This window comes from Drosophila montana, unplaced genomic scaffold (assembly GCF_035044405.1).
Source record: "Drosophila montana isolate Dmon_TW-CO22-7 unplaced genomic scaffold, ASM3504440v1 contig_3440_1, whole genome shotgun sequence".
Taxonomy (NCBI): Eukaryota; Metazoa; Arthropoda; class Insecta; order Diptera; family Drosophilidae; genus Drosophila; species Drosophila montana.
This window is the reverse complement of record NW_026998325.1, coordinates 1-26,985: the sequence shown is the minus strand read 5'-3', so window position 1 is coordinate 26,985 and position 26,985 is coordinate 1. Positions and strand designations below refer to the sequence as shown.

Genomic DNA, 26,985 nt, shown 5'->3' with positions numbered 1-26,985 from the left:
AAGGGCAAAAAAAAATGAAATAGAAAGCAGCAAGCAGGAAGAAGGAAGGCGGAAGGACACGAAACTAGTCTCTGGACTGGCTGACGCTGTGACAGGCATATTAAAAAGGACACAGGCAACATCGAGCCGCGCCATGACGTGCCAAAAACTAAGTAGTGTCAGTGCAGGCCATCAAAGGGCATACCATGAAATAGCGTCTACCTCATAAGCTCTACACGCGCTCGACAGGCTCTCCACGTACAGGTGTGGGCAGGCACCTCCTGCTCCAGCTCCTGCTCCGCTTCCACTCCTCAAATAGGCAGTTGGCATTACATGCCTTTTGTGTAGCCAGCACGCTTGGGCTGGCAAAGAGATTGGCTCGTTCTCGTATATGTATATGTGTTGCTGTGTTTGTGTGCGAGTGTGCGGGCTGCAGGTGGTTAACCCAGCCCCCTTCGTTGTGGCAGCGTCGCCTCCGCACGGTAAGCCCAAAACAACGCATTGCTCTTAGCACAAGTTGTTTTAGGGTAAGTGTTGGGCGTGGCTGGGGCTCAATTGTTAGCGATATACTTACACAAGAATATTTTACTTAACTGTCGTTCCATTTCCCATTTTCCATTTTCCATTTCCCCTTTGCAGACGGAGGCAATTCGTGAATGCATTTCTTTGGTTTTGAATTTCATGCACGGACGTTTATTGAAATCGTTTTCATTCGTTATTCTTAAGAATAAAACTCATAAAGGGGAACATAAAACTAATGCGAAATGCTTAAGTATATTACAAAACTTTCAAGTAACACAAATCGTAGGCTCGACTCGAAAGTCCCCGGGATCTTGGATGCTGGTGAACTAAATGGGGAAGTTCTGTAGTGCACCGTTGGATTTCGACATGAAGTCATTAACATTAATTAAATACAATAGATTCGAGTTTTCTAGCACTACGGTCTTAGACATATACATATACATACACATATAAATACATTTACATAGATATTCTATATATTCGATAATATACTTATTTTGCTGTTTATTAACGTCGAATTTATGCCCGAGCTCCTCCAAAGTGGTATACCTTCTTATGGGTCTTGTCTTTAGCTATGTATCTATATAATGTTATGTTATGCTTATGTGGTGACTCTCAGCGAATCCCTAACTGGGTTTTCTTTCGTGAATGTGTCTCTTTAAAATGTATTCTGGTGTTTAAGTTCAACTACTATGTTTCTTGCATTTAAATGTCATCCTATCCTAATCCTAATTACCTAACTGCTTAATACTTATAGAGCAGTGCACAACTTTGCGACTTTTCTTAATCGTGGTATCGACTACTACCCACATTATGAATTAGTAAGTAACTATTTATTGTGGGGGACAACAATGGGCCCTCACTCGTATCCATATCTCCCACATTATCGTTTCTTAGACGCCCCCTTAGGCGCTTTACTTTAAATATGTCTTTGGAAACAAAGTTGCGGACGTCGTTTGCTGCGAAATCTTACGACGTCGCCTTTTGTTATATTTACAGGTCTTGGTGTGCTTCATTACCGCAGGTTAAACATATCTGGTGATCTGTGTATGGAACTCCGATAGGCAGATCTGAAGCTGGCTGAACGAGGGCCGCTCGGCGGGCATAGAGGCCCAGCAGTAGGCCATAATAGTGAAGCTGCAAGTACCAGAGCAAAAGGAAGGCAAGCGTTAAGTTTTCAGTTCGGGATGAAGGCCTTCTACTAGCTAGTTGATACTCACAGTTCGTCGGGACAGTTGAAGGGCTGTGCCAGTCTATAGCCGTCCTTTAGATAATGCTCCATTTCATACGGATCGATCTCGGCGTAGGGCAGCTTGCCCAGCGTGCACATCTCCCACATGAGCACCCCAAAGGACCAGACGTCGCTGCCCTCGTTGTAGTGCGACTTCTGCAGTGCCTCGAGCGACAGCCACTTGATGGGTCGGTACTCCCCATCTCCCAGGCAGTTGTAGTCACCGGAGAAGAGGTCGCGGCTTAGGGCGCTGTCGGTCAACTTCACGCGCAACTGATCATCAATGCTGAGGGAAACGAAGAGCAGAGGATCACAAGTGGTCGATTAGACGAATTACAAGTCAAAGATGACAGACCAGAGATTGGGTTGGCATACGATTAATGGTTGAGGGGCTCAGCTGTACTTACACACAGTTCCTGGCCGCAATATCCTTGTGAATGACTCCATGGTTGTGCAAGTGCTCCATGGCCATGGCCAGCTGGGAGGCCATCAGCACCGTTTGAATGGTGGTCACGCTTCTGGCATACGACGGGTCCTGCAGGAAGGTCTTCAGATTGCGAACACTGCCGGTGGCGGCATAGAGCACGAATGGAGTGGCAAAGTCCTCGATGGAAATGCCGAGCACAGCCATGACATTGGGATGTGTTGCCTCATAGAGCATCATGGATTCCTGCAGCAGAAGGTTTACTTGTAGCTGGCTTGCATGCTGCGCCACAGTCTTGACCAGAACCTCCTGGCAGTCGTTATAAGTGCCGCGATAGATGCGCCCAAAGTTTCCCTCTTGGACGAGGCAGGAGAGGCGCACGCGACATTTTTGGACTGTCAGCTCTTGGAGACGGCGGTTGAACTCCTCAGGCTCATGCTCATATTCGCGAAAGGGCCGCGTCAGCGTCGCATATGTGGGTGTTATCGTCGAGGGACAGACGTAGATCGAATTGTGTGCCGTCGAGGAGATGGTGGGCAAGCGCTGGAAGCTGGACGTCTTAATCAGATGCACGCCGTTCGAGGGATGTCGCTTCGAAGGCCCCTTTGCGCAGTAGGCTATCAAAATAAGGGTCGACACGAGCACCAATGCCAAAATGCCGCCAACTATCAGGGTGATCAGCCCGCTGGTGGGCGGTACGAGAGTTTCCCGCAAAAGTGGATCGTACTCATTGTTCGAGCCTGCCCCAGCAGCACCTCGTCCCACAATAACGGTTGGCTGCTCGGTAACCAGCACACGGTGATTTTCGGTCGCCTTGCCATGGTCGACATTCGAAGGCACGTGGCCGTCGGATATGACATGCTCTGCGGTGTCTTCATTGTGTTCCGTGTAGTGAATATCGTCGTGACCAGTCAGGTCCGGATGCAGCGGTTCCTCGTCATCGTATTCCTCCCGTGCGTCGTTTGGCTCGTCCTTCAAGCAAATTTTCTTACGTTTAAAGATGAGATTCGTATTGTTGTTGGTCGCCCGGTCCAGTATGACCTCTACGCTGATGGTAACGGTCACCTCCGCTGCTCGCGTGCCCGAGCACTTGAGGCTGACGCCCCATGTCTGTGGCTCCTGGGGCACATCGCCAATGCGCGAGATGTTCAGCATCGGCCGTGGCAGCACACCCACATCCGAGGTGGCCACATTGATGCTGTAGGGCAGCGGATGCTCCACCAGCGACTGCCAGGTAAACGTAACATCGCTAATGTTCGCCGGCACCGGCACCGCAAAGTTCAGCGCGTAGTCATTGATGGCTCCCTCCCGCACATAGTAGAGCTCCGCGGAGACGCCTGCAATGAAGCGAAAGCAAAAAGACTTAAGATGCATGTCCGTAACGGCTGCTAACATGGCGTCCAACCCGCCGCACTGGAAATTAATGATACGCCTGGTGACCCAATCGAAGCCGACCAACTTTTGGCCAGTCACTTGAGTCGACTGCATAATCAATCACCAGGGATAACAGTTTTCTTTACTTTGTCAAATTGATTTTCTTCGAGCAATGGCCATGGCCAAGCAGCCGGCTGTTGGCTGCCACTAGATCCTGCATTATCTGTCCACTTAGACATTTCGGTGACATATTGAAGGAGTTAAATAGCCGAGCCCCAGCAACAGCTTCCAATGCCAGACAATTTCTTGTTGCAACCACCCAAAATCAATCAAAATCGACAAACAAGTTGCGCAAGCAAAAAGAGTTCAAACTTGAAGGGCAATTTTAAAAAGTGTTATTCAACTTTTAAATCGCGACATCAACAATGCTTGACTGAGGTTGTGTCTTACTCCTGATAATTCTCAGAGTCCTGCTTATAAGTCGAGCTGATTATTCCATTATTATGTATGATTAACCCAATCTGAGTGTTATTCCCAACACATATCTGATACATGATACAAAACCCGATATATCTTTATGTACTTAGTCGTAGTAGCAAAAGGTCTCCCGATTTTGAGCAGCTATATTATTGCTTAAAGCACAACTTTATATTTATATTCCTTTATATTTATATTTCTTTTGCCATTGATTTAAACTTAAATGAAATCTTAACAGCTCAACTACCTGAACAGCACCAATTTAACCCACATACACGTTAGCTAATCCAAAACAAACTACTTGTAAAGCTTTCCTACGAATATCTACCCTAAAAAAACACCTGGCTATCTTTTTATCTACATATCAGATACGTGTATCGGATAGTTATGACAGGTGTGGGGATCGCTGCTCGCTGGCCCGTCGCCTCGCAATGCATTTAATTAAATTACATTTAGAAATATATACGAGTCGCTCTCCTGGGGATCGGCCTACAGCTGGCGCCTTGCTCGATACCTGCTCTGGCTACACTTGCCACTTGCCCCTTGCCACTTGCCACTTGCCACTTGCTAGTTGCCGCTCTGGCGTGGGCTCAATAAATCAATCAAAATTATAAAATGCGACTTGAACAAAACACAAAGTGGACCCTTACTTGACTCACGGACACGCGACGCTGTGCGGAGGCGTGTCCCGGGGGCAGGTTAAATGTTTATGCTTAATTAATGTTGATGTTGTTGCTTTGTTGCTGCTGTTGCTGTTGCTGCTGTTGCTGCGCATATGTTGCATGCCTCAGTGTGCTCATGGGGCTAGCCGCTGCGGTTTATTTTAGATTATTATCGCAGTCGCAGTCGCAGCCGACGTTGACGTCGCAGTTACATTTAATACTTATGCATTTTATTTTAATTTATGCCACTTATTCGTCCACCGACTATACACATGCATTTATATGCATGTGTGTGTGTATGTCGTACTAATTAGTGGAGCGAACCCAGACCAGGCTACTCCCGTTCCCGTTCCCGTTTCTACTCCCCTTCCCTCCACCCGTTCGTCATACGCTTCGTTTGCACTTTGAAAATGTAATTAGTGAAAGCGGCTGCTGGTGGACCACGCTCTGTGGTAACAGGGCGGGGGTGAAGGAATATGTCGCTTTGCAGATATGAATACTGTCGCATAATGAACCAAGGTAGACAGAGAAGTTGTGATAGCTTCGAAAGGGTTAATGGGGCTCAGACTTCTGAGCTGGAAGAGCAGTTCATTTAATCGAGACAACAAAAAAAAAACATTACAACATTATTGCTTAAAGGCGAAGCAAGTCAAGCAGTTGCCCCATAAAAAGTTGCGTCGGCTGAAACATTCACAATTAAAATTCCACAGACATCAAAACTTTTGCGACCCCACGCACCCCAATTATGGACAAATAATAGCAAATTATTCAGCCCCCACCCCTCCAACTCCAACTCCTCCCCTGCAGCAAACTGCTTTGCATCTCAAGTGCCTGGCGCTAATTAGAGCTGATTGCTCGACAAATGAAGTCGAAGTCGACGCCCCACCCTCCTACACAATATCCAATAACTGAGCTTTTCTCTCTGTTTTCCGTTTCCGCCTGTCACCTGGGAGAAAATCGATTTTCTTTATCCAGCCACCTTCAGCTTGGACGCTGACATAAATACGCGCGGAGTTGCCCCAAAAAGTAAAAGTTACCCCAAAAGTGTAAGAGAAGCTGTGAAAATATGCTTAAAGAGCTACAAATTGCTACAAGTGGAAAATGGCATAATGTAAAAGAAAAGCGGAGGCAAACCCGAACGGAGCACAGCGATAACAGATAGGAGTTATGTGTGGCAAGTTGCTGATAAAGTAAAATGCAAAAGCGGCAACCAAGGAGGATGGCTTCAAAGGAAACTGAGTAGCTGAGTCCAAGACAGCCTAGAGTGTGTCGAGAACTTTAAGAATCAATTATCTCATATAGTTCAGACAAAGACAATATAAACACTAAGATGAGTAACGACCATACATTTGAATGTGACTCCAAATTTCTAGCCTGGCCTTTCATCTGGCCTTTCAGCCGAACGAATGCCAAAGTGTTTTTATTGTCTTTGGTGCACTCAAAAGAATTTAAGAAAGTTTGATCTTGATCTTCACTTCTATGAGGCAAACCTTTATTCAGGTTTCTTCAATATTTGCATTGTTGCCTAAAATAATTATATACATATAAGAACACATTACTCCACAAGCCATGTTTGCCTTAAAACCTATATTGTCTATTAAGATAAAGAGTAAGAGGATCAACATCTCAATTTGTTTAAATCGAATGTTGTTCGAGGTTATTTTATGGCGCTAATCTAAGCTCTAAGCTCTAAGATATTTAAGATATTTAAGACCATTCTTACAGCAAAGCCTTACAAATATTTGCACATATAATTTTGCTTCTTTAACTCTTTAAAACCTCTTCCCATTGCTATGCAGCGAATTTGCCAGAAAGCGATTTGAATTCATGGCACGACATCTATTTAATTTCAATTACAACCCTAAAATACCAGAACAGACGCATAAGCCAAAACTTTCTATGTGCCAAACTGGGAAAAAAAAATGGACGAAAAATGGAATAAAAATGGCAATTTTTGCGCCCCAAATACGCCAGGCCGATGTATCTCACCCATTGCGGCCGGCCCAGCACCGATCCAAACCCCTTTTTCAGCCCTAATTTATGCAAACCAAAAAGCTGAGCGGGATTTAAATGTATGTCTGAATGTATGTCTCGCCTAGCTGGCATAGCTAGTGGATATCATTTTATGTTTTCTTAACATATTTTTTCTCTATGCTAATGCAACGGACTCCATTCGCCCGCCCACAATGCGTCACTTTGTCGTCGTCGTCGTCGTAGTCGGACAACAGCCTGGGGATTTCGCAGGCCATAAATCCGAAATTGTCTTTTGACACATGAATATGTTGTGCATTAAACGCAGACGGAAGACTAGGCCACAGACAGAGCCAGAGTCCGACTCCCACTTTGAGCCAGACGACAGACATTTTTATTATTATCAATGTATGTACGAGTTTTTGTCTGGGCCGAGCTCGGCGTCTCGGCCCGCGGCTGATGATGACATTGGTGGCCACTGAGCTGAAGCTGATGCTGATTTAGGGCCGTTTGGGGTGTGCGTTGGCTTCCGGCAAGGGTTGCGTCTTTGACTATCAAATGATTACCCCATCTGCCTCTACGCTGTGTCTCTGCCCGTCAGAAACTTTTTATGTGCTGCCAATTTGATGCCGGCCACGGGACCAGAGCCAGTCACATGCTAATGTCTTTAGCAAGGGGCATCATAACTCAAGCGAATTCAATTTGTTCACATTTGATTCGGGCCGGGCAGCGTTTGTGTAAGTCGTGCCCAGACAGACGAGTTGGCTAACCCAAAAGTCAAGAGCCATTGCAGCGGCCAGATTCATGATGGAAAGATGTGCTTGCAACTGATTAAATCGCACTGCCAAAGTCAGCTCGCAGCCAGGTAACTCTCGCAGGCCATAGAAGGTCAACAACAAGAAGACAAGCCAACTACATGGCGAGACAGGGCGAGGCAAGGTAATTTTTATGCCCAAATGGTCATGATTCGCAAGCTCGTTTGGGTTCCATGCTCGAATGCTCGAATGGTCGGATAGAGGTTGGCAAGACGTTTCTCTGCGTGGCGTGGCGCGTCGTCTGGCCAAACAACTTCACTTCAGCCCGCTGCAGAGGAGCGTCAGAGTGAAAGACAAACAAGCTAAAGGACATGTGAAGTGCACGATGCTCTCTGGCAACTTCATCCGCAGCCAGACTCAACGTGCAACGCGCAACGTGCAACGTGCAACGTGCAACGTCAACGGTAGCTGCCAAGTATTTCTATTTGTATTTCATCGCCCTGGCCGAGCAGCTGCAATTTATTTGCCTCGGTCTGTGCTGCTGCTGCTCTTGGCGCTCCTTTGGCTCTGGCCACTCGGCTGACGTTTTTGCCTCCAGGCAGACGCAATCAACTGCTGCCGCCCTTCCGCCACCAGAACCCTTTTGGCCGTCTTGCAGTTTATGTTTTTTTTTTCTTTTATATTATCACCTTAACGCTGCGACGACTTCGGTTCCATCTTGGCTTGGCTCGGCCTGGCCTGGCCATAAATTCAAGTTCATTGGGGCCGTGCGGCCAGCGGGTGTTGCATAAATTATGATCTTGTAGATTTCTATGACAAACCATAAAAAACACATTACGTTTATGGTGATGTTGCCATGGACGGTTTGTAGTTGCGTTTTCAATTTAAAATGTAAATACAAGCCCTGTTCACCTCTCCCTTGCCCAGTGCGCATAAATGTGTGTGTGTGTGTGTGTGTATGGTTGATTCCTCTCCATTTCTAATTAGCGCATTGTAAGTAGCATTTAGGTCAAGGCACTCAAGCAGCAAGATATATGCGTAATTAATCTAGCCGATTCCTTAAGTGCCTACCCTTCCAAGGGGGCCACGGCCAGGCCAAGCCCGCAAAGTTAAGCTAGAAGTGCAAATTATTGGGCTATAAAAATCAAAGCAAAATAAAAAGAACAAAACCGGGCGAAAATCGAATGTGATTATCTGGAAAAGTTAATGTGATTATTAGCCCAGGCCCACGCTCGCTTGCGTGAGACAACAAACAGACCTCAGACTCAACACCTGCCACTCACCTCACGGACCCACTCCCCGCCAACCCGCCCACAATCATTCATCAGGTAGCGGTCGGCTGTGATTCCAAGTCGAGCCAAAGCTGGAGCTGGCCATTAACTTGCCACTGGTGTAAAGTTTTCTTTCAATTTCTGGCAGGGCTTTTGCGTGATGTAATGAAATTTTTATCACCTCGGGCCGGAGGCAATCCCAGACCGAACTGTGTCTAGGCGCTGCCATAAAATTTATGGACAGCCATAAAGCGTGGTCGGGGGGCTGCAGCAGGTGCAGCTGCGGTGGTCAGCCGGTGAGTGGCCCAGTTAGTTGAGCTTGTTGCGGTTCCGACTGCTTGGGTCAGCTTGTGTAATGTGTCCTGTGGTTTGATTTGCATGCGCCTTTGCGGCCAATGCCCGAGTAGCCTGGGTGGCCCGTTGGCAATGTTGATCCCCATGCAGAGATCACAGGGGCTGCCGCCAAAAGACATTCTGTGGCGAGGCCCGCAAACTTGTCGATGGATGTGCGTGTGTGTGTGTGCTTAAGTAAACAATAACTTCCTGTGCCGAATTTTTGGGCCAAGAGGTGGAATTTATGAACACTTTTGACATGGCCAAACAACAGCGCTGTGAGCTGACTCTGCCAGCGACACAGGCCAGAGGGAGCTGTGCAAATTGTTCGAGCCCAACACCTCGGGGCAGTGTCCAATACAAACAAACAACAACAACAGCAACACACACAATCAGACGCACACACGCATATATACACACACTTTTCAATAGCACCCCCGGGATGGCGTAATTTATGACTCTGACCGACTGAGCAGCGCCTCGCATTGACTTTTTCCGGCTGCCGACAAGGCAGACGCAGTCGCCAGCTGCTCGGCTAACAATAAGTGCTACTACGGTACCCATTAACAGGCCCAGTCCCAATCCCAATCCGAGTCCCTGTCCAGGTCCCAGTGGCAGTTCCAGGTCTCAGTACCAGGCAAAACAGAATATAAGAGAGATTAGCATGGATGCATTGGGCTGGGTGTATATATATACATACATATATGTATATGTGTGTGTGTGTGTGTAGGCGGTGCCACTGAAGTGGACGCATCTCCTCTTCAAGCTCTGCTGCCCGCCGCTGTTTGTTGAAAAGTTTTTGGCTTTGTTTATGACAACGTTTTTTGCTTTTAGGTCACAAAAGTATACACACTCATGGTACATATGCACACACACACAAATACATATAAATTAATATGTATGTGCATGCATATGTTTTTGATTCTGGTTGGGGTTTTATCATCTTGTTAACGTGACGATGCAAAACTTTTAAAAGAGGACCACACACCAGCTCAAAGCTGCGGCTGCCGAAGGGCTGAAGCAGGGGTAAATGCTGGTGACAATGTGTTAATTCCAAGTCTCGAGCTGAGAAAAAGGCGGAGGCAGTCAAGAGACATCCATAATTAAGAGGTAAGAAGTTGTGGACTACCTAATGAAAACTACAAAATTATGGCTTCGACCTAAGATAACATTGTATAACACATATTATATATTACTGATTCGATTTATAATTCTTCCTCCATTTAACTAATTGCTTTGGTGGGGCTAGCATAAACAAAACGCAGACTCCACCTTGGTTAATCATTCCTTTGATTCATCCACTCTTTGTCGGCACAAAGGCCATCGTTATTAATACATTCTCTCGTTTTGAGCGGCTCGCATTCATTATTCGCTTTGCTTATCCGCATTTAAATATGTTAATGATAATGTTGCTAATATTCTCACACCCGACTCAAAGAGCCACTCAACGCCATTAGCCTGTCCAAATAGAAATATGCGTGTAAAAGAACAACACACACAGATGCACACACAGATACACACAGATGCACAGACATTTCACACAATTTGGTGGTCTGGAACGGGGGGCTTACAAAAGATGGGAATTGATAATAAAGAGAGGCAGACACGATAATAGCCGCGACTAATGCACGGCGGCAAATGAATGTCGAGTGTGTTCGCCGCAACGAATCGCATTCGCAACGGAACGAATCGGGTAAGTACTCGCGTTACGTTACGCCGAGTATCCAAAGCGAATACAATTTATGCGAATATGTTTTTTAGAATGCGTATCTATATGATTGCGTGTACTTAAATGTAAAATGAGCGCTTAATTAAAGTTAAAACAAGCCGCACAATAATCAGGACTCGTCTCTCTTTCAGCTGGCCTTGCTTGTTGCTCTCCATGCAGCTCCAGTTCTAGCCAAGACCCGACCGACCCCTTCTTCGTGTGCCATGTGCGCATTTTATCACGCATGACAAGGAAATTACCGCAGACAGAGCGGCCCCTAGGCAGCTCCTCCTCCTCCAGCTGCTGCTTCTCCTTCTCCTGTATAAAGTCGCCGCTGTCGTCAGTCAGTCAGTCAAACAGTCAGTCGGTTTGATTGAAGGCATAAATTATCTGGCCAGCTAAGAATGTGCTTTGGGTGCTGTTCGAAAATTGATTCCCGCTTGATAATTGGAATAAACGTTTCGCATTTGTCTGCCAGCAGTTGCTTCTTATCAACATCGGCCTGACATCAGGCGACAAAAGTAGGTCAAGCTAAAAAAACAATAATATTTATTTCAAATTTCAAATATATTTAGCGATTAGCACAGCTCTTAATAATACTCATTAGCGCAGACTTAAAAGTAAGTAAACGACATTTTAGCAGCAAATAATTTCTTCTACTTTTCTTCCTTCTAGCTTAACTATGATGCTCCATATACTGATTATCCAACCTCGCCGCCTCATCATATCCCATTATGGCAGAAAGCGCATTTTGAACGCATTAAAAAACCTATTTTGCCCCAAATTTTAATTTCTCGATATTTTAGCAGCAACGAACGTGAGCTCCACTTCATTTTCTCTGCTGTTTTTCCATCTACTTGGAAAAGTTGCGTGGGAAGCTGTGCGAGGGTTGGTCGAATGCACTGGGATACTCGACTAGCCCATCGCTGCGGGCGTGTGAAATTTTCCAATAAGTTGCATTTGGTAATATATCTATAAGTTAATACTTATTACAAGTGAGCGAAGGAATACAGAGGGAAACTGTCGGAGAGAGAAAGAGGGGATGAATACGCTTATTACTCTTGTTCTTTGACCAAGTTTTCGACTTTTACATAAATTTAGTTGGAAACAGGGCACAAAATGGGAGCAAGACTATCGATGAAATGCAACCAAGTAGAGAAATGATTTTTGGGACAATTTGTTCTAATCCATTGGCTCGTTTAGTTCGCCGCATTCCTGGCTGCATTGGATGCATCCACCCCTTTTGCGGCTCTATTCGAATAGCCGATTCCCACAATCAATTTGAAATCAAATGGCCGCCAAACACGCGTCGTGTGCTCGCTTTTTTTGTACTTCTGAGTCAAACAAACAGCAATGAAAAAATTAAATACGAAATAATAAAAAATAATTTACGGGCTCATTAAGAGTCAGAGGGTTGAGCAAGAGAGGGAGCAACGTGGGGGGTGGGGCGAGGCATGGCGCGGCGCGGCGCCCGCTTGGAATTCGCTTGGCAATAAAAATATGCGACGACATCGGCATCAACTGGCTGCGGATGCAGTAGCTCAAGGGGCGGCCGAGGCGGTCCACCCTCGGCTGGCGTTTCAAATAAAGCCCTCAACAACGTGGCTAGCTGCTGATAGAGAGTTTGGGGCGGGGCGGGGCTGGGCGGGGCTGGACGAAGTACCCTTGCTGCGGCGTGCTCAAGTGCTGGCGGCAAGCTCATGCGTTGCCGTCGCATCGCATTTCGCTTCCGGGCTTCGTTTGTTTGCATACGCAGCAGGACGAGCCAGCAGGACGGGCAGGCAGGCAGTCAGGAGCAGAAAAATAACCAGGGACGGAGACGGGACAGGAACAGACACTGTGTTTGCACAGCGCATTTCTGGTCCATTAAGTAGCGTTGTTTTTATTGTTGTTGTTGTTGTTGTTGTTGTTGATGATGTTGTTGTTGTAAAGGTAGCAACCCCCTGAACAGGCAGCGTTTGTCATTGTTGTGTGCGACTTTTCTCACTTTGCGCTGGCTTCGCAGTCGCAGGACATAGAACACAGAAGGGGCGAGAGGGAAAACGTCATATCCACAAGATACAAATAAACGCGGGCAGCACGCGTCACTTACCTTGTTTATTTAGAAGTTTGCTGCAGCTTAGCCCGAGATGCAACAGCCCCAATCAGCAGCATGCATCGCGCAACCCGCAACCCAGAGCCCGCCCTGAGCCGCGTTGTGGGAAGCGTTTTGCGTTGGCTAAGCACAAGTTAATTACGCTAAATGGCGAGCATCCTGAGTCCGCGGATATTCATGAATATCCCGGCATATCCCTTAATGCGGATATTGTTTTAAGCAGCATCATTCCTAATGCAAATATCATGTACTTTATTATCTGCGCCATTCTGTGCGCGCTCATTAACATAATTTAAGCATTTCCAGTGGAAAACTGGCCCGGCAACGCCTCCTTCGAGCCAAAGTCCTGGGATTAGGCGACTGTTTCGATTGCGTTGGTCATAAATTTATGCGCTATTATGCTGGACAGTTGGGCAATTTATCTTTCAAGTTTGAGCCTCGCTTGGGGCTGGGAAATATCTGTCTGTCTATCTGTCTATTCAAATCTATTCATGGCCAGTTTCCACATCGTTGTCAAGTAGGTGTCAGTGATCATTTGACGACCCACATGTGGATGCCATCGGACTCAGACTCCACAATTGCTGACCATTAAATCGCCTCATAATGGGCCCAATTATTTGTCAGTTCCATTAATTGCTGGAGCTGACGCAGCGATTACAACAAAAGAAAAAACTGCATTTCCCAACAAATCAATTGAAACTTGCGCTCGCTCCACTCGCTTTTGCTTTTCAATTGGCTTTTCGGGTTGGGTCCTCCTCCTCCCCCGGGCTTTTCCTTTTGCCCGGTTTCCGTTTCGTGTCTAGCGGCTACCAATCATGCAAAAAGCCAGCCCCCTTCTACGGAAAACCAACACATAAACAATTGAAACTGATTAAATTCATTTGATAACAAGGCGCTGCCGAGTCTGGGGAACGCCACTTGAGATATGCGAGCCGGTCGCTTGGGGGTGCCATATGCAACTACTGGCCTATCCTCATTATCATATGAATGTGTGTGTGCGTGCTAAAACTCATTCGTTGCCGAATGGGAATGTGAAATATGTCCCGAATGTGAATAAATAAAAGTTAAGTTGCTGTCAACGAGCTCAAACTAAGAAAAATGCTGCATTGCAGCTGAAAATATTTCTAATATATAAAAAATTTTTAGCAATAAGACTGCAATGTGAATATGGAAAAGTGTAACAACTTTATTTACATTTTCCATACAATATATATAATATATATATATGGCACGTAAATAAGTATATACAAAGAAATGAAAAATAACAGCTGATGAGAGGCTGCATATTTTAACTTCCAAGATTTAATTACAAATTAATATATGAAATATTCAATTTAAAAAGTGTTAACAATAACAAGGATAATTCCAACAGAAGTCATATTTGATAAAAAGAACATAGCTGATGTTTTCTAATAAAAATTGTAATAAATGGGCGGAATAGTCTTAAGTCAAGAGTTACTTCTTTTAAAACATAGATTGAAAGGATAAAAATATCTCTATTAATTTTCGTACACCCATTTTTAGTTAACACCAATAAATTAGAGTAATTGCAATTTTAATTGCTTGGAATCTTCCAAATCATCAATATGACTTATCCAGTTTTATTGTACGTATTTTTATGTATCTAAATCGGTCTTTGTTAGCATGTTGTTGTTCATGCATCCGTGTGGCACTTATTGTCTACTTGTTGTGTTTGTCACATGCCGCAACACCAACACCAACAACAACAACAGCAACAACATCCAGCAAGCATTTAGCGATTTAATTAAGCGCAAGTGGGCGTCGAATGTTGTCACCGATGCATAGCTTATATGCATGTCTATTTGGGTCTATATATACTATGATAAGTGGGCGTGGCCGGCAATCCATGCAGCGCAAACTGTTTACGCAACGAAGGGCCAATGACTTGCAGTAGCTAAAGAGTAGCAGCAGCAGCAGCAGCAGGATGCCAGCAGGAGGAGCAACTCCTAGCTGGATGTAGGTGGTTTTTGTCAGTGATGTTGCAAGCAGTGCTGACGTTGACACGTGTGGCAACCATGGATAAGTGGCAGCCACACACACACACACACATACTGAAGTGACGGACAACCCTCGAACCACCCTCGTAATTAAGCGCATTGAAATGCAACTGAGATTCCGCTTCATGTTGCCATCGCCAACTCTACTGCAGCGTCATCCTGTCTTTTGCTCTATCCATTTCTCTCTCTTTATAGCTGCATCTCTGCGCGTCTGCTTCTCTCATTCATTTGCCAATTACGCACTGTGCAACAACCAGCCCGCCAGACAGTCAGACAGTCAGACATGGTAACGACATGCCGTCGAGTTGTTTATACTGTCGTCATCCCAGCAGCAGCAGCAGCAGGAACATGCGCGCCGCGCTTTGCATGCGAGCCGGCGCCTGCTTCTGGCTCCGATTTCAGCTGCCACACTGCCTCATCCCCCCCTCATCATCACCCATACCCTTTGCTCCAGCCCCCTGCCCTGTATTTATTAATTATTTTGTGCAGAGTCGTCTCGGCCAAAAATTCGGCACGCACGTTGCGCATTTCTCGCCAAGATTTGGCTGCAATTGGCTTAAAGGGCTTTTCTATTCTTACTTCTGCTGCTGCCTCGGTTGCTGCTGCTGCCTCGGCTGCTGCTGCTGTTGTTGTTGTTGTTGTTGTCGCATTTCACTAATTGAGTTCACATTACTTGGCAAAATAAATGCGCTTGTGTATTTTTAGCCAAATGTTCCCGTTTTATTAGCTAAACGTGAGTTGGCAACATTTAGCAAAAATCTTTGGCTAGCTAAAAGGCTTCTGCTGCGAATGTCAATCGCTCAAATGTGCCTTGAGTTGGGTCATAGTTGGGCTCAGATGGGTTCAGATTAGCAGCGTTGATACACTTTGAGTCTGACTTGCATTATTTGCAATGACATAGGATATGATCAGCAGTCGGCACTCTGCATGGACATAGAATAATATGCTATGGGGCTCTATGAAGCGGGAAGAGGTTGTTAATAGTTCGATTTTTATATTCATTTTACTCATTGGTCCATTTAAGCTCCAGCAAACAAATTATTTCTTTGATTTATTATAAATTAAAACAATATAAAGCACGCTTTATGAAATTAATCATATTATTTTACTTTATATATTTAATCATGCAGTGCTCCAACAAGTTGTCTTTGCGACTGAATCATTTGGCACGACATGTTGAACTGGTCTTAGCCATAGTCTCAAAATTAATAATGAGAATAATCTATGCTAATAAAAACAAATAATAACAAATAATGCTAATAAACAAATAATAGACCGTGACCATGCTGTGTTCTGCGGTCTACTGACTCTTCTTTGTATCAGACTTCTGAGTTAGATGTTGTTCTAGATTCAATGATTGAATATTTGCCAAACTTTGTTTTGCTTAAGTCGATATTATAGCCCTTATGTCCTGTTCTTTTCTTGCTGATCATCAACTACTTTAATTGAACTCTGTCCTGTGGCATTAACTCATGCTCTGCTGCAGCGGTTCCTCATTTATGCTGCAAGTCCATTAAAGATTCTCCGAGTCGCTTGTTCCGCTAACGAGCTGGGGCAGCAGTGCGTCAGTCCCTGACATGGTTTATATACATGTTGTGCATATCTGTGTGTGCAGCCAGCCTTTGGCCAGAGCGCTCTTTAGCCCAGTTCATCCATACTGGCCCCCGCCCACTACCCCCCCCAACGACCACAAGTGTAACCTAACGAGCAGCAAATGACGGGGCTGCAGCAAAGTTGTCGTTCTTTTTTTTTTGTGTAGTCTGACAATTTAATTGATGTACACGCATGCACACAAAGACAGGTCAAACACACATACACACTCGGGTTGGAGTCAAGCTTTTGAACAAACCGCTAAAAAATGACACCTACTACTACACACAGAAAGAGAGAAAGAGAGAAAGAGCCGCCCGAAAGGTAGCCGAAAGTAGGTCAGGCATGCAACCTGCTGTCAACGCTGGATAATTGGAGAGGGTGCCCAGCACTCATCAGTGGGACGGACAGGTTGCAATTGCAGCGCAAAACGATAAATACCACAATGCTCACACACACACAGACAGAGAAACGGATCGATTATTGGCTTAAATTTTGATTTTGTTTGACACGCGGCTGACACAACTAATAAATTTCCATAGCACTTGATGGATCACCCCGTCGGGTGCAGCCTCAACTGGCAATTGGCTGGCGTTCAGTTTTGACTGCCGCTGCGAGTGCTGCACTCTGATTGATTGTCCGGCGCTCCGATAAGCCGAGGTGCGAGCGCAGAACAAACCCAAACATGAATTACGACGAGTGGCACGGCGATAGCTGCCAGATAAATAGATAAGCGCCTGATTAGCAGTCGCACTCTCGGAGTCGTCCAAATATTTACCCAGTTATTCACAACTGACGCGATTTCGTATCCGATCGGATCCACAAGCCCGAATGCTACCCCTCCTACCCCTTCTGCCCATCAATCACCTGGCCTGTTTGCAGGGACAACCGTCGACGTTGAGAGTTGTAAATTTTACAACATAATTTCTGATAATTTAAGCCCGTATCTCTGCTTGTACAGCAAACACTTCGACGCTGGCGAGCACTTTGCATGTGTTTTATGATATTCAACATAGATTTATTTATTTTTTATACATGTCCCCAACAGCAACAACAACAACGGCAACAAATAATACAGCGGCAAAGAGTTTTTATACTGCATTTTTGGCAGCAACTCGTAAAACACTTTGGTTTTATGGTTCTGGGTCGCATGGGCAACAGCTTAGAATATGAAGAATATCTTACCTATTTCTCTGGATGACAAATGTCTAACGAAAAAAATATATATAATCATATTTTTGTGATTCCTGTTGATTTGTGAGCTTACAACACAAGAAGCAATATATTTATAGCGACAAATAAATGAATAGTAAAAAAAAACTAGAAGAAATTGGGCGAGCTCTCAATTTCATAAAAGCGGCTAAGTATAATATTAAATCGGACTTTAAGTCGGACTAAATGTTAAAATAGAATTAGTAATGGAAACAAGTTAAAGTTTCTGTTAACTATAATTAGTATATTCAAAAAATAATTAATTTAAATTTAATTTATTCATTTTAAGTTCAGTTATAACAAGTTGTTGTATTTTTTAAACACAGCCAGTTCCTGTTACCTATAATATTAGTATTTTTAAAAAATAATTAATTGAATTAATCAATTTAGTGGCTTTTCAGTGCAGTTTTAACAATTTATTGTGTTTAATTTAATATTGCAATTTAATCGGCTTTCCATGTAATCTATGCAATCGCAAAGCCTCGATTAAATTTCCCATGAACAATTCTTCACAAATGCTCAACTCATATCAAAATGCGTTTAGTTTTAAATAATTGTACCAACGAAATGGCTGATGATGGCTACTAATTGACATTAGATATTTAATTATTTTCACATTAATTCATTGAAACTATTTATATCTAAATTGGGAGGGGGCAACTCACCGATTAGACGAAGCACCTCGTGTAGGTTCAGAAATATATTCAGATGCGTTTGGCCGCCGCCGAGCAGCGCCAGAAATAATCCGATTGTGAAGAGGCCTTTAAAGTTCTTCTCCATTGCAGCGATGAATAGCACCTTAAATTAGCACTTGGCGCTTTTATTGTTTAACTAATGACTGCTTGTTAATTGTTTGAATTCTTTGCTGTTTTGCTCTGTTGGCACTCGCTAACAATTTGCTATTGCAGCGCACACTTTTCAATATGAATACGAATTTTATAATATGGCGCGCATTTTGCGTTTAAATATTTCACAGTGCGTTTGGCACTTTGCCCCGCCTCAGACAGAGGCGCGCATATTCCAATTGGAATTAACACCTAAACGATGCACTCGGGAGCTGTATAGCCTTAAAGCCAACCTCTAGCAACAAGACAAATTTTCCCCCGTGGGTTCTTGTTTTTCCGCAACGGATTTTCGTTGATGCGCGCACCGTGACGATTTTCCACAAACTGTCAACTGGATAAACAAAACAATGCTAATGCTAAAGTATCTTTCAGACACTTTTAACATACTCTGTAATGTACACGCGCTGTAATGCAAATGCGAATCTATCTTAACATCCACTGTGGATGTTATGTTGCACTGTGAACAATGGAACAGAACAGTCGCTTGATCAGCTGTTTTCGAATTTTCGAATGAGAATGAGAAAACAACAGTCTGTTACACTGCTGTTATTTGAAATGAATGTTTGCTCAGTGAAATAAGTTAAATTTAATAATGTAATTCGATATTAAATAAATAAATGCTTTTGAATGTTTTTTAGTTCATCGACAATTTTTACTCTATGGCATGTTAACAATAGCAAATGCTAATGTTGGTTCCATGTTAAACTTTATTGTGGATGCTGTTGCGCCGCATATTGACCGTTTTAGGTACTATGCGCTGCAGTATAACAGTTGTCTATGTAAGGGGGTGTGTGTGGAAATTTGAGGGGTAAGCTCCGTTTAACATAATTTAAATAAATAAAAATATTTTACTTAAAAATAAAAAAAAAGATAGTATATGTAAGGTCCAAATGTCTGTGACTTTATTTAATTCAGCTTCAAGTTTTATAGAGCTGTGTTTTTAATTGTAATTTTCTGTCACATACATATGTATACGTACTATCTTTGCATAATACATTTTAAATAAATAATAAAAATAAATACATTTTGGACTTAACTACTTAACAGGGACATATGGGTATGTATGAATAAATATCATATAGAAAAAGGGGATTACATTAGCATAATTTGTGACATTCAATCATGATGTATTTTTAGACAATACTATTGTAGAAATATGATTTTAAATACTCTAATTTACTTTTACACATTTGACACACTATTTTGGCCAACATTCATTTAACATAAATAATTCAATTACTTGGCCACAGGCCGCAGTTGTAAAAGTTCTTAATAGACTATTCGCTGACTTTTATCTGCTCCATTGAACTTAGCGTGGCTTCAATTAACAAATTGTAGTCCAATTCATTGAGGCTCGCTTTTGCGGTGAGCAAATCCAGAAATGAGTCCAGCGGCGACAACGTTTCCGCGCTGAGATCTACAAAACAACGAAAATTGCCCATTAAATTGACGAATTGAACAATAACTGCAAGCAGGGACAGGCACTGGCAAAAAACACAGAGAGAAGCGCTGCTTACCAACCGGTAGATGATCGAGATGGAATTGTGGCTAACTAAATGATTACCAAAATGCGGGTCGCTGCTCAAGCACCAAGCGAGCAATGCTTAAAACGGCGGTGGTTAAAATGATAAGCAAAAAAACCAAAAGCAAGGAGTGACAAACGACTGTTGTGGGCTTGCCCAGTGCTGGACCGGGTGATGGATGACAAAGTGCAAATGAGTATGGGTTAAATGAGATGCAAGTGAAGCCGTAGCTGGCCCTTACCGCTTCTGGCATGCATGCGCGATTGCGAGACACCGCCAGATCCGCGTCGCTGAGCCGGCTCCTGATGATGACCCGACAGAATATTAGCCGCATGTTCTCGACCGCGTATCATAAGGCTCTCGGGATGCTGCCAGCATTTGAGCAGACGCTGGGCGCGCTGCTTTGGCAGTGCCGACAACAGCGACAGCTTGCGATCGATGCCCTGCGGAGTGTCCTCAATGTCTGCAATGGAAAGTGGCGACAGGTATTGGCAAAAGTCTAGAGATATTCTACTAGAAACGCACCGTAGACAATGCTCTTCATGACATCAACTTGCAGCTCAAAAACATGATTCTCCACGTATTGCAGGAACATGTCATAGTCTAGGGCGCGATAGCCCAGGTACGTGAAGAACGAGGAGAAGCCTTCAGGCAGCGGAAAGGCAATCGATTCCACGGCCAAGCAATAACGTTCCAGTATAAGAAACAGCGAATGCTGTTGGACGCTGGACATCTGATCACTAAACGAAAAGAAAATAAAGTTAATTAGGAAACAACATACTATATGTGATTGAAGCACCTACATCAACTTGAAGCCGCGCAACGTCTCCAGGCGAGCATCTAGGCCGGCAGCGCGACAGACCAGCGAGCACAGCGCACGCGAAAGCTCCAACTGGGCGGAAACAAACTGCGAAGCAACCGCATGCACATGGGCCGGAGCCTGCGAGCGCTCGAAAAAGGTTTCCTTCAGCCAGCGAAAGCCTGAATGTGGCTTCGAGGAATGCTTAACCAGATGAACGCTTAGCTCTCGCAGGTACTAAAAGATCAATGAAATTTATTTTGGATCAACTTTCAGATAGACTCCTGCAAAACTCACCACAGAAAGCACGTGCTCCTGCTTGCTGGCCGTACAGCCCTCGAGTTCAATAAAAGGCAGCACCTCGTTGCTAAAGGGGAACGAGCTGCCGCTGCTGTAATCGCCAAAGCCACTGCTGCTAGCGTCCGGTGTCATGGGTGTCGTGCAGCGAGAAAGTGCCTCTGGCTGGTAGCAAGCTAAGCTAAAGATCAGTTTCTCCGTCACTTGCTCGGCTGCAAAGCGTGGCTGCTCTTGCTTGGCGGACTCGTTGAGCAGCTCCCAGAGACGCGTCCAAATGTCTGTGCGATACGGAGACAGTCGCTGCTGTGGCGACAATAGCATCATGTTTGTGTTGTGCAGCGCCTCGTGCGAGATGCCAACGCTGATGTCTGCGACCCGCGCTTGAATGGGCCGCGTGGCCACCGCAGTGGTAAGCGGGAGCAGGCGCATCAGTGGCTTCGCCTCCTCGGGCAGGCCGCGCACGGCGGCTGCAAAGCTGCCGGCAATAAGCGCCTCCTTGACAAGTGCCACCGTGTCCAGCGAAAGGGGTCTCTCTAATATGCTGCTCAGCAGCTCGGCCAGAACATCCATATCCGAGGAATGGATCAGAAAGTAGTGTATAATGCTGATGCGGTTATCTAGCGAGTTGTCATTCCGGAATGTTTCGATTAGATGGGCCTTTGGTACACTCAGCGACACCAAATCCAAGGTGGCTGCGTCGAAGGCTAATGCCCCCCATTTCCGCAGCGGCACCAAATGCGTGACGTTGGGAGCACGATTGTTCGCAGCCGGACAGACAATGTGGCATGTGGGCTCGTGCTGCAGACCCACGTCCAGCAGATGCACAAAGAAGGCGGACGATACCAGCAGATGATGTGCACCCTGCAGCGCAAAGGTGGGACGTAACAGACGTGCCTTATGCCAGGGCACGCCCGGCATGACGCAGTGCAGCACACAGCCGTGATGCAACAGCGAAACAGAGTAGGCAAAGTGAACATCCTGCTGCTGCGGCTGCTTCGTAGCTCCCTGTGCATACTGCGGTTGCATGGGCTGGTACAGATAATAGTGACACACGAAGAACATGCCCGAGCTGTCCGCCAGGATGATCAGATTCAGCGAACTGTCGTGCACGCGCAGCGGTACGGCATCGTCATCATAGCTGGGTGCGTTCCCTGCTGCATTTGCGGGCAGCTTTGGCAAATTGAGCGGAATGTTGAGCTGCAGGAGATTAAAAATCAAGAAAAGCTTAATAAGAGCCATTTCTTTTTTATCTGGAGCATGCTTACAACTGTCTCCGTGGGTTGCTTTTCGTTAAACTGAAACGCGGACAGTGTAGGGCTGAGCACCGGCGCAGCCTGTTCACCAATCTGCTCCCGTTCGTCTAGCAAACTGAGGCTGACTGCCTTTGGCTTTAGGTGGATGTAATAAAGTGCTTGGCTCTCGGCATCCCACTGAGCCCAGCTGAAGTTCTTGGCTAGCGTCTCATGCGTTAGTATGCTGACGTCTAAGTGCCAGGCGCTGCCCTCTGCACTGCCCGAATGTGATGTCGTGGAACTCTGTTTGACCGTGCAGCTGAACTGTTTGATGGCTGAAAGGACCTTCGTTAGGCTGTGCTACTTTGTTCAATGGACGCCAACTTACAATCCTCGTGTGTAAGTACCAGCAACTTGTCCTGCCAGCAGGTGCGCGTCGCGCTCTCCACACGCCACAGAAACTGCGTCATTATCTGGCGAGGCGAGGATTCTGCGGTCAGGCATGTCGGCGTGCCGCCCTCGCTGCTGCGCACCTCAACGACAAACGCCTGATAACGCTGCGAATTCTTGACCACATACGACAACAAGGTTATGCTGCTATTAATGCTCGCCTGGATTACTTCTACGCAGCCTGGCAGGGTCCAGAGCACACGCAGCTGTTTTTTCGTGGCATGAAAGTGACCAATGCAAGTTTCCCGCTTGCTCGACTCATCCAAATACTCAAATATCCATGAAGTAAGCAGCGAGCCGTCCTGCTCCTGACCCAAAATGCGCCACTCGTTGGCCTTTTCTGCAATTGGAGGAGGGTTATTTCTGGTTAGCGCGACGCTGTATGTGCCGGGTGGAAGACACTTGCCCTTGTAGCCCTGAGCGGCCAGGAGTCCGCAAAAGTTGGCGGCCAAGTTCTCTTGACGTAACATGCTAATTTTAATTTAATTTCTTTTTAAACAATTTTCCTGTTGCAGCATTGCACAAAAACTTCATCAGAGCCTCTCGAGAAATCAATAAATACTGCAAGTAAGTTGGCAACGCTGCAATCAGCTGTGAGGGTGCCCATATGTTTTGCAACTTGGTACGCAGCGCGTTAGATAAGCACAATAAAAAATCACTTTATTTAATGCACATCAACATAAATTTTATTTGTTGTCGTAAAAGTGTTATAATTCTATTTGCAATAAATAACATAAAATATAAAGTTTGATTACATATTAATACGATGACAGCAGCATTGTATATTTTCGCAACATAATATTATGTGGCAACGCTGAAATATATTTTTAAACATGGCGCTAAGCACTGTTATTTTCAATTTTAAGCTCAAAGTGGAAAAAGCGCGGTACATTAAAAATGCCAAGTGAAATAATTACCCTGCAACTAGGCCAATGCGGCAATCAGAGTAAGTTAAATCACAAATTTACATTTGTAAACAATACTTTTCAATGAAAAACAAACAGTTGGCTTTGAGTTTTGGAAGCGCCTGTGCCTGGAGCATGGCATTTCGCCGGATGGGGTGCTTGAAGACTTTGCGGCCGACGGACACGATCGCAAGGATGTGTTCTTCTACCAGGCGGACGACAACCATTATATACCACGTGCCGTACTTCTAGATCTAGAACCTCGCGTCATTCACAACATCATGAGCTCGCCCTATGCCAAGGTATGTACATATTCATGGACAACAATATACATATGTATATTTGAGAATGTATAACCGATCAATGCAATTTTCAGCTATACAATCCGGAGAACGTCTACTTGTCCAAGCATGGTGGCGGTGCTGGCAACAACTGGGCTTCTGGCTTCAGCCAAGGGGAAAAGGTGCAGGAGGAGGTGTTCGACATAATTGATCGGGAGGCCGATGGTAGCGACTCGCTCGAGGGCTTTGTGCTGTGCCACTCCATAGCCGGCGGCACAGGCTCAGGCATGGGGTCCTACGTGCTCGAACGCCTGTCCGACCGATTTCCGAAGAAGCTCATTCAGACGTACAGCGTTTTCCCCAATCAGGACGAGATCAGCGATGTTGTTGTGCAGCCGTACAATTCGATACTCACCCTAAAGCGGCTGACAAAGTGCGCAGACTGTGTCGTGGTGCTAGACAACACGGCCTTGAACCGTATAGCCACCGAGCGGCTTCACATACAAACGCCCACATTCACCCAGATCAACAACCTGGTGTCTACTATCATGAGCGTTAGCACAACCACCTTGCGCTATCCCTCCTACATGAACAACAATCTGATTGGTCTGACGGCGCCGTTAATTCCTACGCCGCAGCTTCACTTCCTCATGACGGGCTACACGCCGCTGATCACAGACCTCGAGGTGAACAATGTACTGGATTCAGCTAAGATTCTCATACGTTTAACATTTATAAATTTGGTCATCCGCAGACCAAGACAAATGTGCGCAGGACAACTGTTTTGGATGTGATGCGCCGCTTGCTGCAGCCGAAGAACATGATGGTGTCATCCACCGCCGACAAGCGACACTGTTACATCTCCATATTAAACATTATACAGGGCGAGGTGGATCCCACGCAGGTGCACAAGTCACTGCAGCGAATACGAGAGCGCAAGCTGGCGCAGTTTATACCCTGGGGCCCGGCTAGCATTCAGGTAGCGCTATCACGTAGCTCGCCCTACGTCCAGACAGCGCACAAAGTGTCCGGCCTGATGATGGCCAATCACACGGGCGTAAGTGCTCTCTTCAATCGTGCTCTGGCCCAGTATGACAAGCTGAAGAAGCGCAACGCCTTTCTGGATCAGTTTCGGCGGGAGCCCATGTTTCAAGATGATCTGACCGAGCTGGATTTGGCGCGCGACACGGTTGACTGCCTGGTGCAGGAGTACGAGGCAGCTACACAGATGGACTACCGACACTGGAGTCCGCTATCAAATGGTGTCAAGGCGTAAGCCCTTTTAAAAAACATCTTCTAGCGAGCTTATAAAATGAATCTCATAATCTGTGAAGTCTAGCTTAGTAGACTGTGATTATCCACTATCCTGAACCAAATAAAAATAGAAACTAATTAAAAATGTGCGCTGGTTGGCTAGATCTGCAACCCTCAGCAGACCAGTCATGTAATTCCTCTATAAATCGTTGAAGGCTTTCTGTAGGTCTATTTAGCATTACTTTGGTACTGGAATCCAACGATCTTTCAGAATTTGCATATTGTATGAAATAAAAGAAGTTTATAACAAATAAAGAATAAACCATCAGTTTGTATTACCTCTACTTCATTTACGTATTAACCTACATTATTCAAGTATTAACCTACAATGACAGATTATTTAGCTAGCAAAGATATTTTTTATTTGAGCTTTCACCGATTATTCGTAAGATTGTGGATATAGGAATTCCAATCTACCTATTTGTAGATATTTCTTAAAATCACGGCTACGAAAAAAAATTGGCTTTAGGTCAATGCATCATCTTTAGGTTCAGTGCGTGAAGCTGATTTTCTACATCCATGAACTCGGACTTGGACTTGAACCTGGTTTGTCTCATGTTTTTTTATTATTAAATTTAAGATTAAAGGTTCCCCTATAATTAAAAAAAAAAAATCTTAAATTCAATATATTTTCCGTATAAAACTGGTTTAAAATTTGAAAATTACCGTAAATTGGAAACATCTATATTACACTAGCCGACCCCAATTTTTAGAAAAAACTTGATGTAACCCCTTGCCAATTGAGATATTTCAAAAAATCATCAAAACAGGTTGAATTTACAAACGAATCGGTTTTTGGTCAACCACTTTTTTTAACCCATCGATTTTTAAAATGTTTGAATGCCAATTGATCGTGTGCCTGTCTGTCTGTGTGCCCGTCTGCCGGTGTCTCTGTCTACATATCTGTCTGTCTGTAAGTCTGAATGTATGTCTGTATGCCTGTCTGTCTGTCTCTTTTTTCAGTCTGCCTATGTGTATGCCTATCTGTCTGTATTTCTGCCTGTCTGTCTCTGCCGGTGTGCCTGTCTGCGAGGCTGTAGGTATTTCTGTCTGTCTCTCTGTCTGTCTGTCGGACTGCCTATCTGTATGCCTATCTGTCTGTATTTCTGGCTGTCTGTCTCTGCCGGTGTGTCTGTCTGCGTGGCTGTAGGTATTTCTGTCTGTCTCTCTGTCTGTCTGTCGGACTGCCTATCATCCTGTCAGCCTTTCTGTCTGTTTGTCTACGAATATGTAGTTTTAATTATCTGTCTGCGAGTCAATAGGTCTCTCTCTCTCTCTCTCTCTCTCTCTCTCTCTCTCTCTCTCTCTCTCTCTCTCTCTCTCTCTCTCTCTCTCTCTCTCTCTCTCTCTCCCTCTCTCTCTCTCTCTCTCTCTCTCTCTCTCTCTCTCTCTCTATGTCTATCTGTCTGAATGTCTGTCTGCATGCCTGCCTGTCTGTCTATTTTCCAGTCTGACAATCTGTGTGCCTATCTGTCCGTATGTCTGCCTCTGCCGGTGTGTCTGTCTGCGAGGCTGTAGGTATTCCTGCCTGTCTGTGTATCTCTCTCTCTCTCTCTCTCTTCCTGTGTGTGTATGTCTGCGAGTTTGTGGGTCTGCGTGTCTGTCTGCCTGTCTGTCGGCCTATCTGTTTCTGTCTCTGCCGTACGTCTGACTGTCTGCGAGTCAATTTGCCTGCCTTCCTGTCTATTTGTCTGCCTTTCTGTCTGTCTTTCTATGT

The 26,985-nt window shown here is 45.1% G+C and overlaps 3 protein-coding genes across 4 annotated transcripts; 1 reads left to right on the top strand and 2 right to left on the bottom strand.

The window, feature by feature from the left end:
* Window positions 1-27: 27 nt before the first annotated feature.
* drl (derailed) lies at window positions 28-18,780 on the bottom strand. The gene is made up of 4 exons (XM_064691593.1): window positions 18,288-18,780; window positions 2,140-3,493; window positions 1,722-2,018; window positions 28-1,638 (listed from the first exon to the last, which is right to left on the bottom strand). Exons 1-4 carry the CDS (start codon window positions 18,400-18,402, stop codon window positions 1,527-1,529), a joined length of 1,878 nt encoding a protein of 625 aa, XP_064547663.1. The 5' UTR covers window positions 18,403-18,780; the 3' UTR covers window positions 28-1,526.
* An 842-nt stretch (window positions 18,781-19,622) lies between these two features.
* Window positions 19,623-23,333, bottom strand: pigeon (protein). 2 transcript variants are annotated; one of them, XM_064691586.1, is made up of 8 exons: window positions 23,175-23,333; window positions 22,707-23,108; window positions 22,352-22,653; window positions 21,087-22,283; window positions 20,794-21,026; window positions 20,516-20,730; window positions 20,232-20,453; window positions 19,623-19,884 (listed from the first exon to the last, which is right to left on the bottom strand). In XM_064691586.1, the coding sequence occupies exons 1-8, from the start codon at window positions 23,236-23,238 to the stop codon at window positions 19,745-19,747; spliced, it is 2,775 nt and encodes a 924-aa protein (XP_064547656.1). In that variant the 5' UTR covers window positions 23,239-23,333; the 3' UTR covers window positions 19,623-19,744. The 2 variants fall into 2 exon arrangements, with proteins under 2 accessions (XP_064547656.1, XP_064547657.1); XM_064691587.1 differs by lacking the exon at window positions 19,623-19,884 and adding an exon at window positions 20,012-20,152.
* A 266-nt stretch (window positions 23,334-23,599) lies between these two features.
* gammaTub37C (gamma-Tubulin at 37C) lies at window positions 23,600-25,536 on the top strand. Its single transcript, XM_064691591.1, has 4 exons — window positions 23,600-23,714; window positions 23,773-23,975; window positions 24,050-24,640; window positions 24,709-25,536. The coding sequence occupies exons 1-4, from the start codon at window positions 23,666-23,668 to the stop codon at window positions 25,228-25,230; spliced, it is 1,365 nt and encodes a 454-aa protein (XP_064547661.1). The 5' UTR covers window positions 23,600-23,665; the 3' UTR covers window positions 25,231-25,536.
* Window positions 25,537-26,985: the final 1,449 nt, after the last annotated feature.

Bases quoted from the DNA above. Each gene is read 5' to 3' on its own strand.
- drl (XM_064691593.1), bottom strand. From the start codon at position 18,402: ATGGAGAAGAACTTTAAAGGCCTCTTCACAATCGGATTATTTCTGGCG. The intron at 3,494-18,287 runs GTGAGTTGCCCC...GCTTCATTGCAG, and splicing joins CGAGGTGCTTCGTCTAATCG to GCGTCTCCGCGGAGCTCTAC. The intron at 1,639-1,721 runs GTGAGTATCAAC...TGGTACTTGCAG, and splicing joins TTCAACTGTCCCGACGAACT to CTTCACTATTATGGCCTACT.
- pigeon (XM_064691586.1), bottom strand. From the start codon at position 23,238: ATGTTACGTCAAGAGAACTTGGCCGCCAACTTTTGCGGACTCCTGGCC. The intron at 20,731-20,793 runs GTAGGTGCTTCA...CTTTTCGTTTAG, and splicing joins TTGCGCGGCTTCAAGTTGAT to TGATCAGATGTCCAGCGTCC. The intron at 20,454-20,515 runs GTGCGTTTCTAG...TTTCCATTGCAG, and splicing joins CATGAAGAGCATTGTCTACG to ACATTGAGGACACTCCGCAG.
- gammaTub37C (XM_064691591.1), top strand. From the start codon at position 23,666: ATGCCAAGTGAAATAATTACCCTGCAACTAGGCCAATGCGGCAATCAG. The intron at 23,715-23,772 runs GTAAGTTAAATC...AAAAACAAACAG, and splicing joins AGGCCAATGCGGCAATCAGA to TTGGCTTTGAGTTTTGGAAG. The intron at 24,641-24,708 runs GTGAACAATGTA...GGTCATCCGCAG, and splicing joins CGCTGATCACAGACCTCGAG to ACCAAGACAAATGTGCGCAG.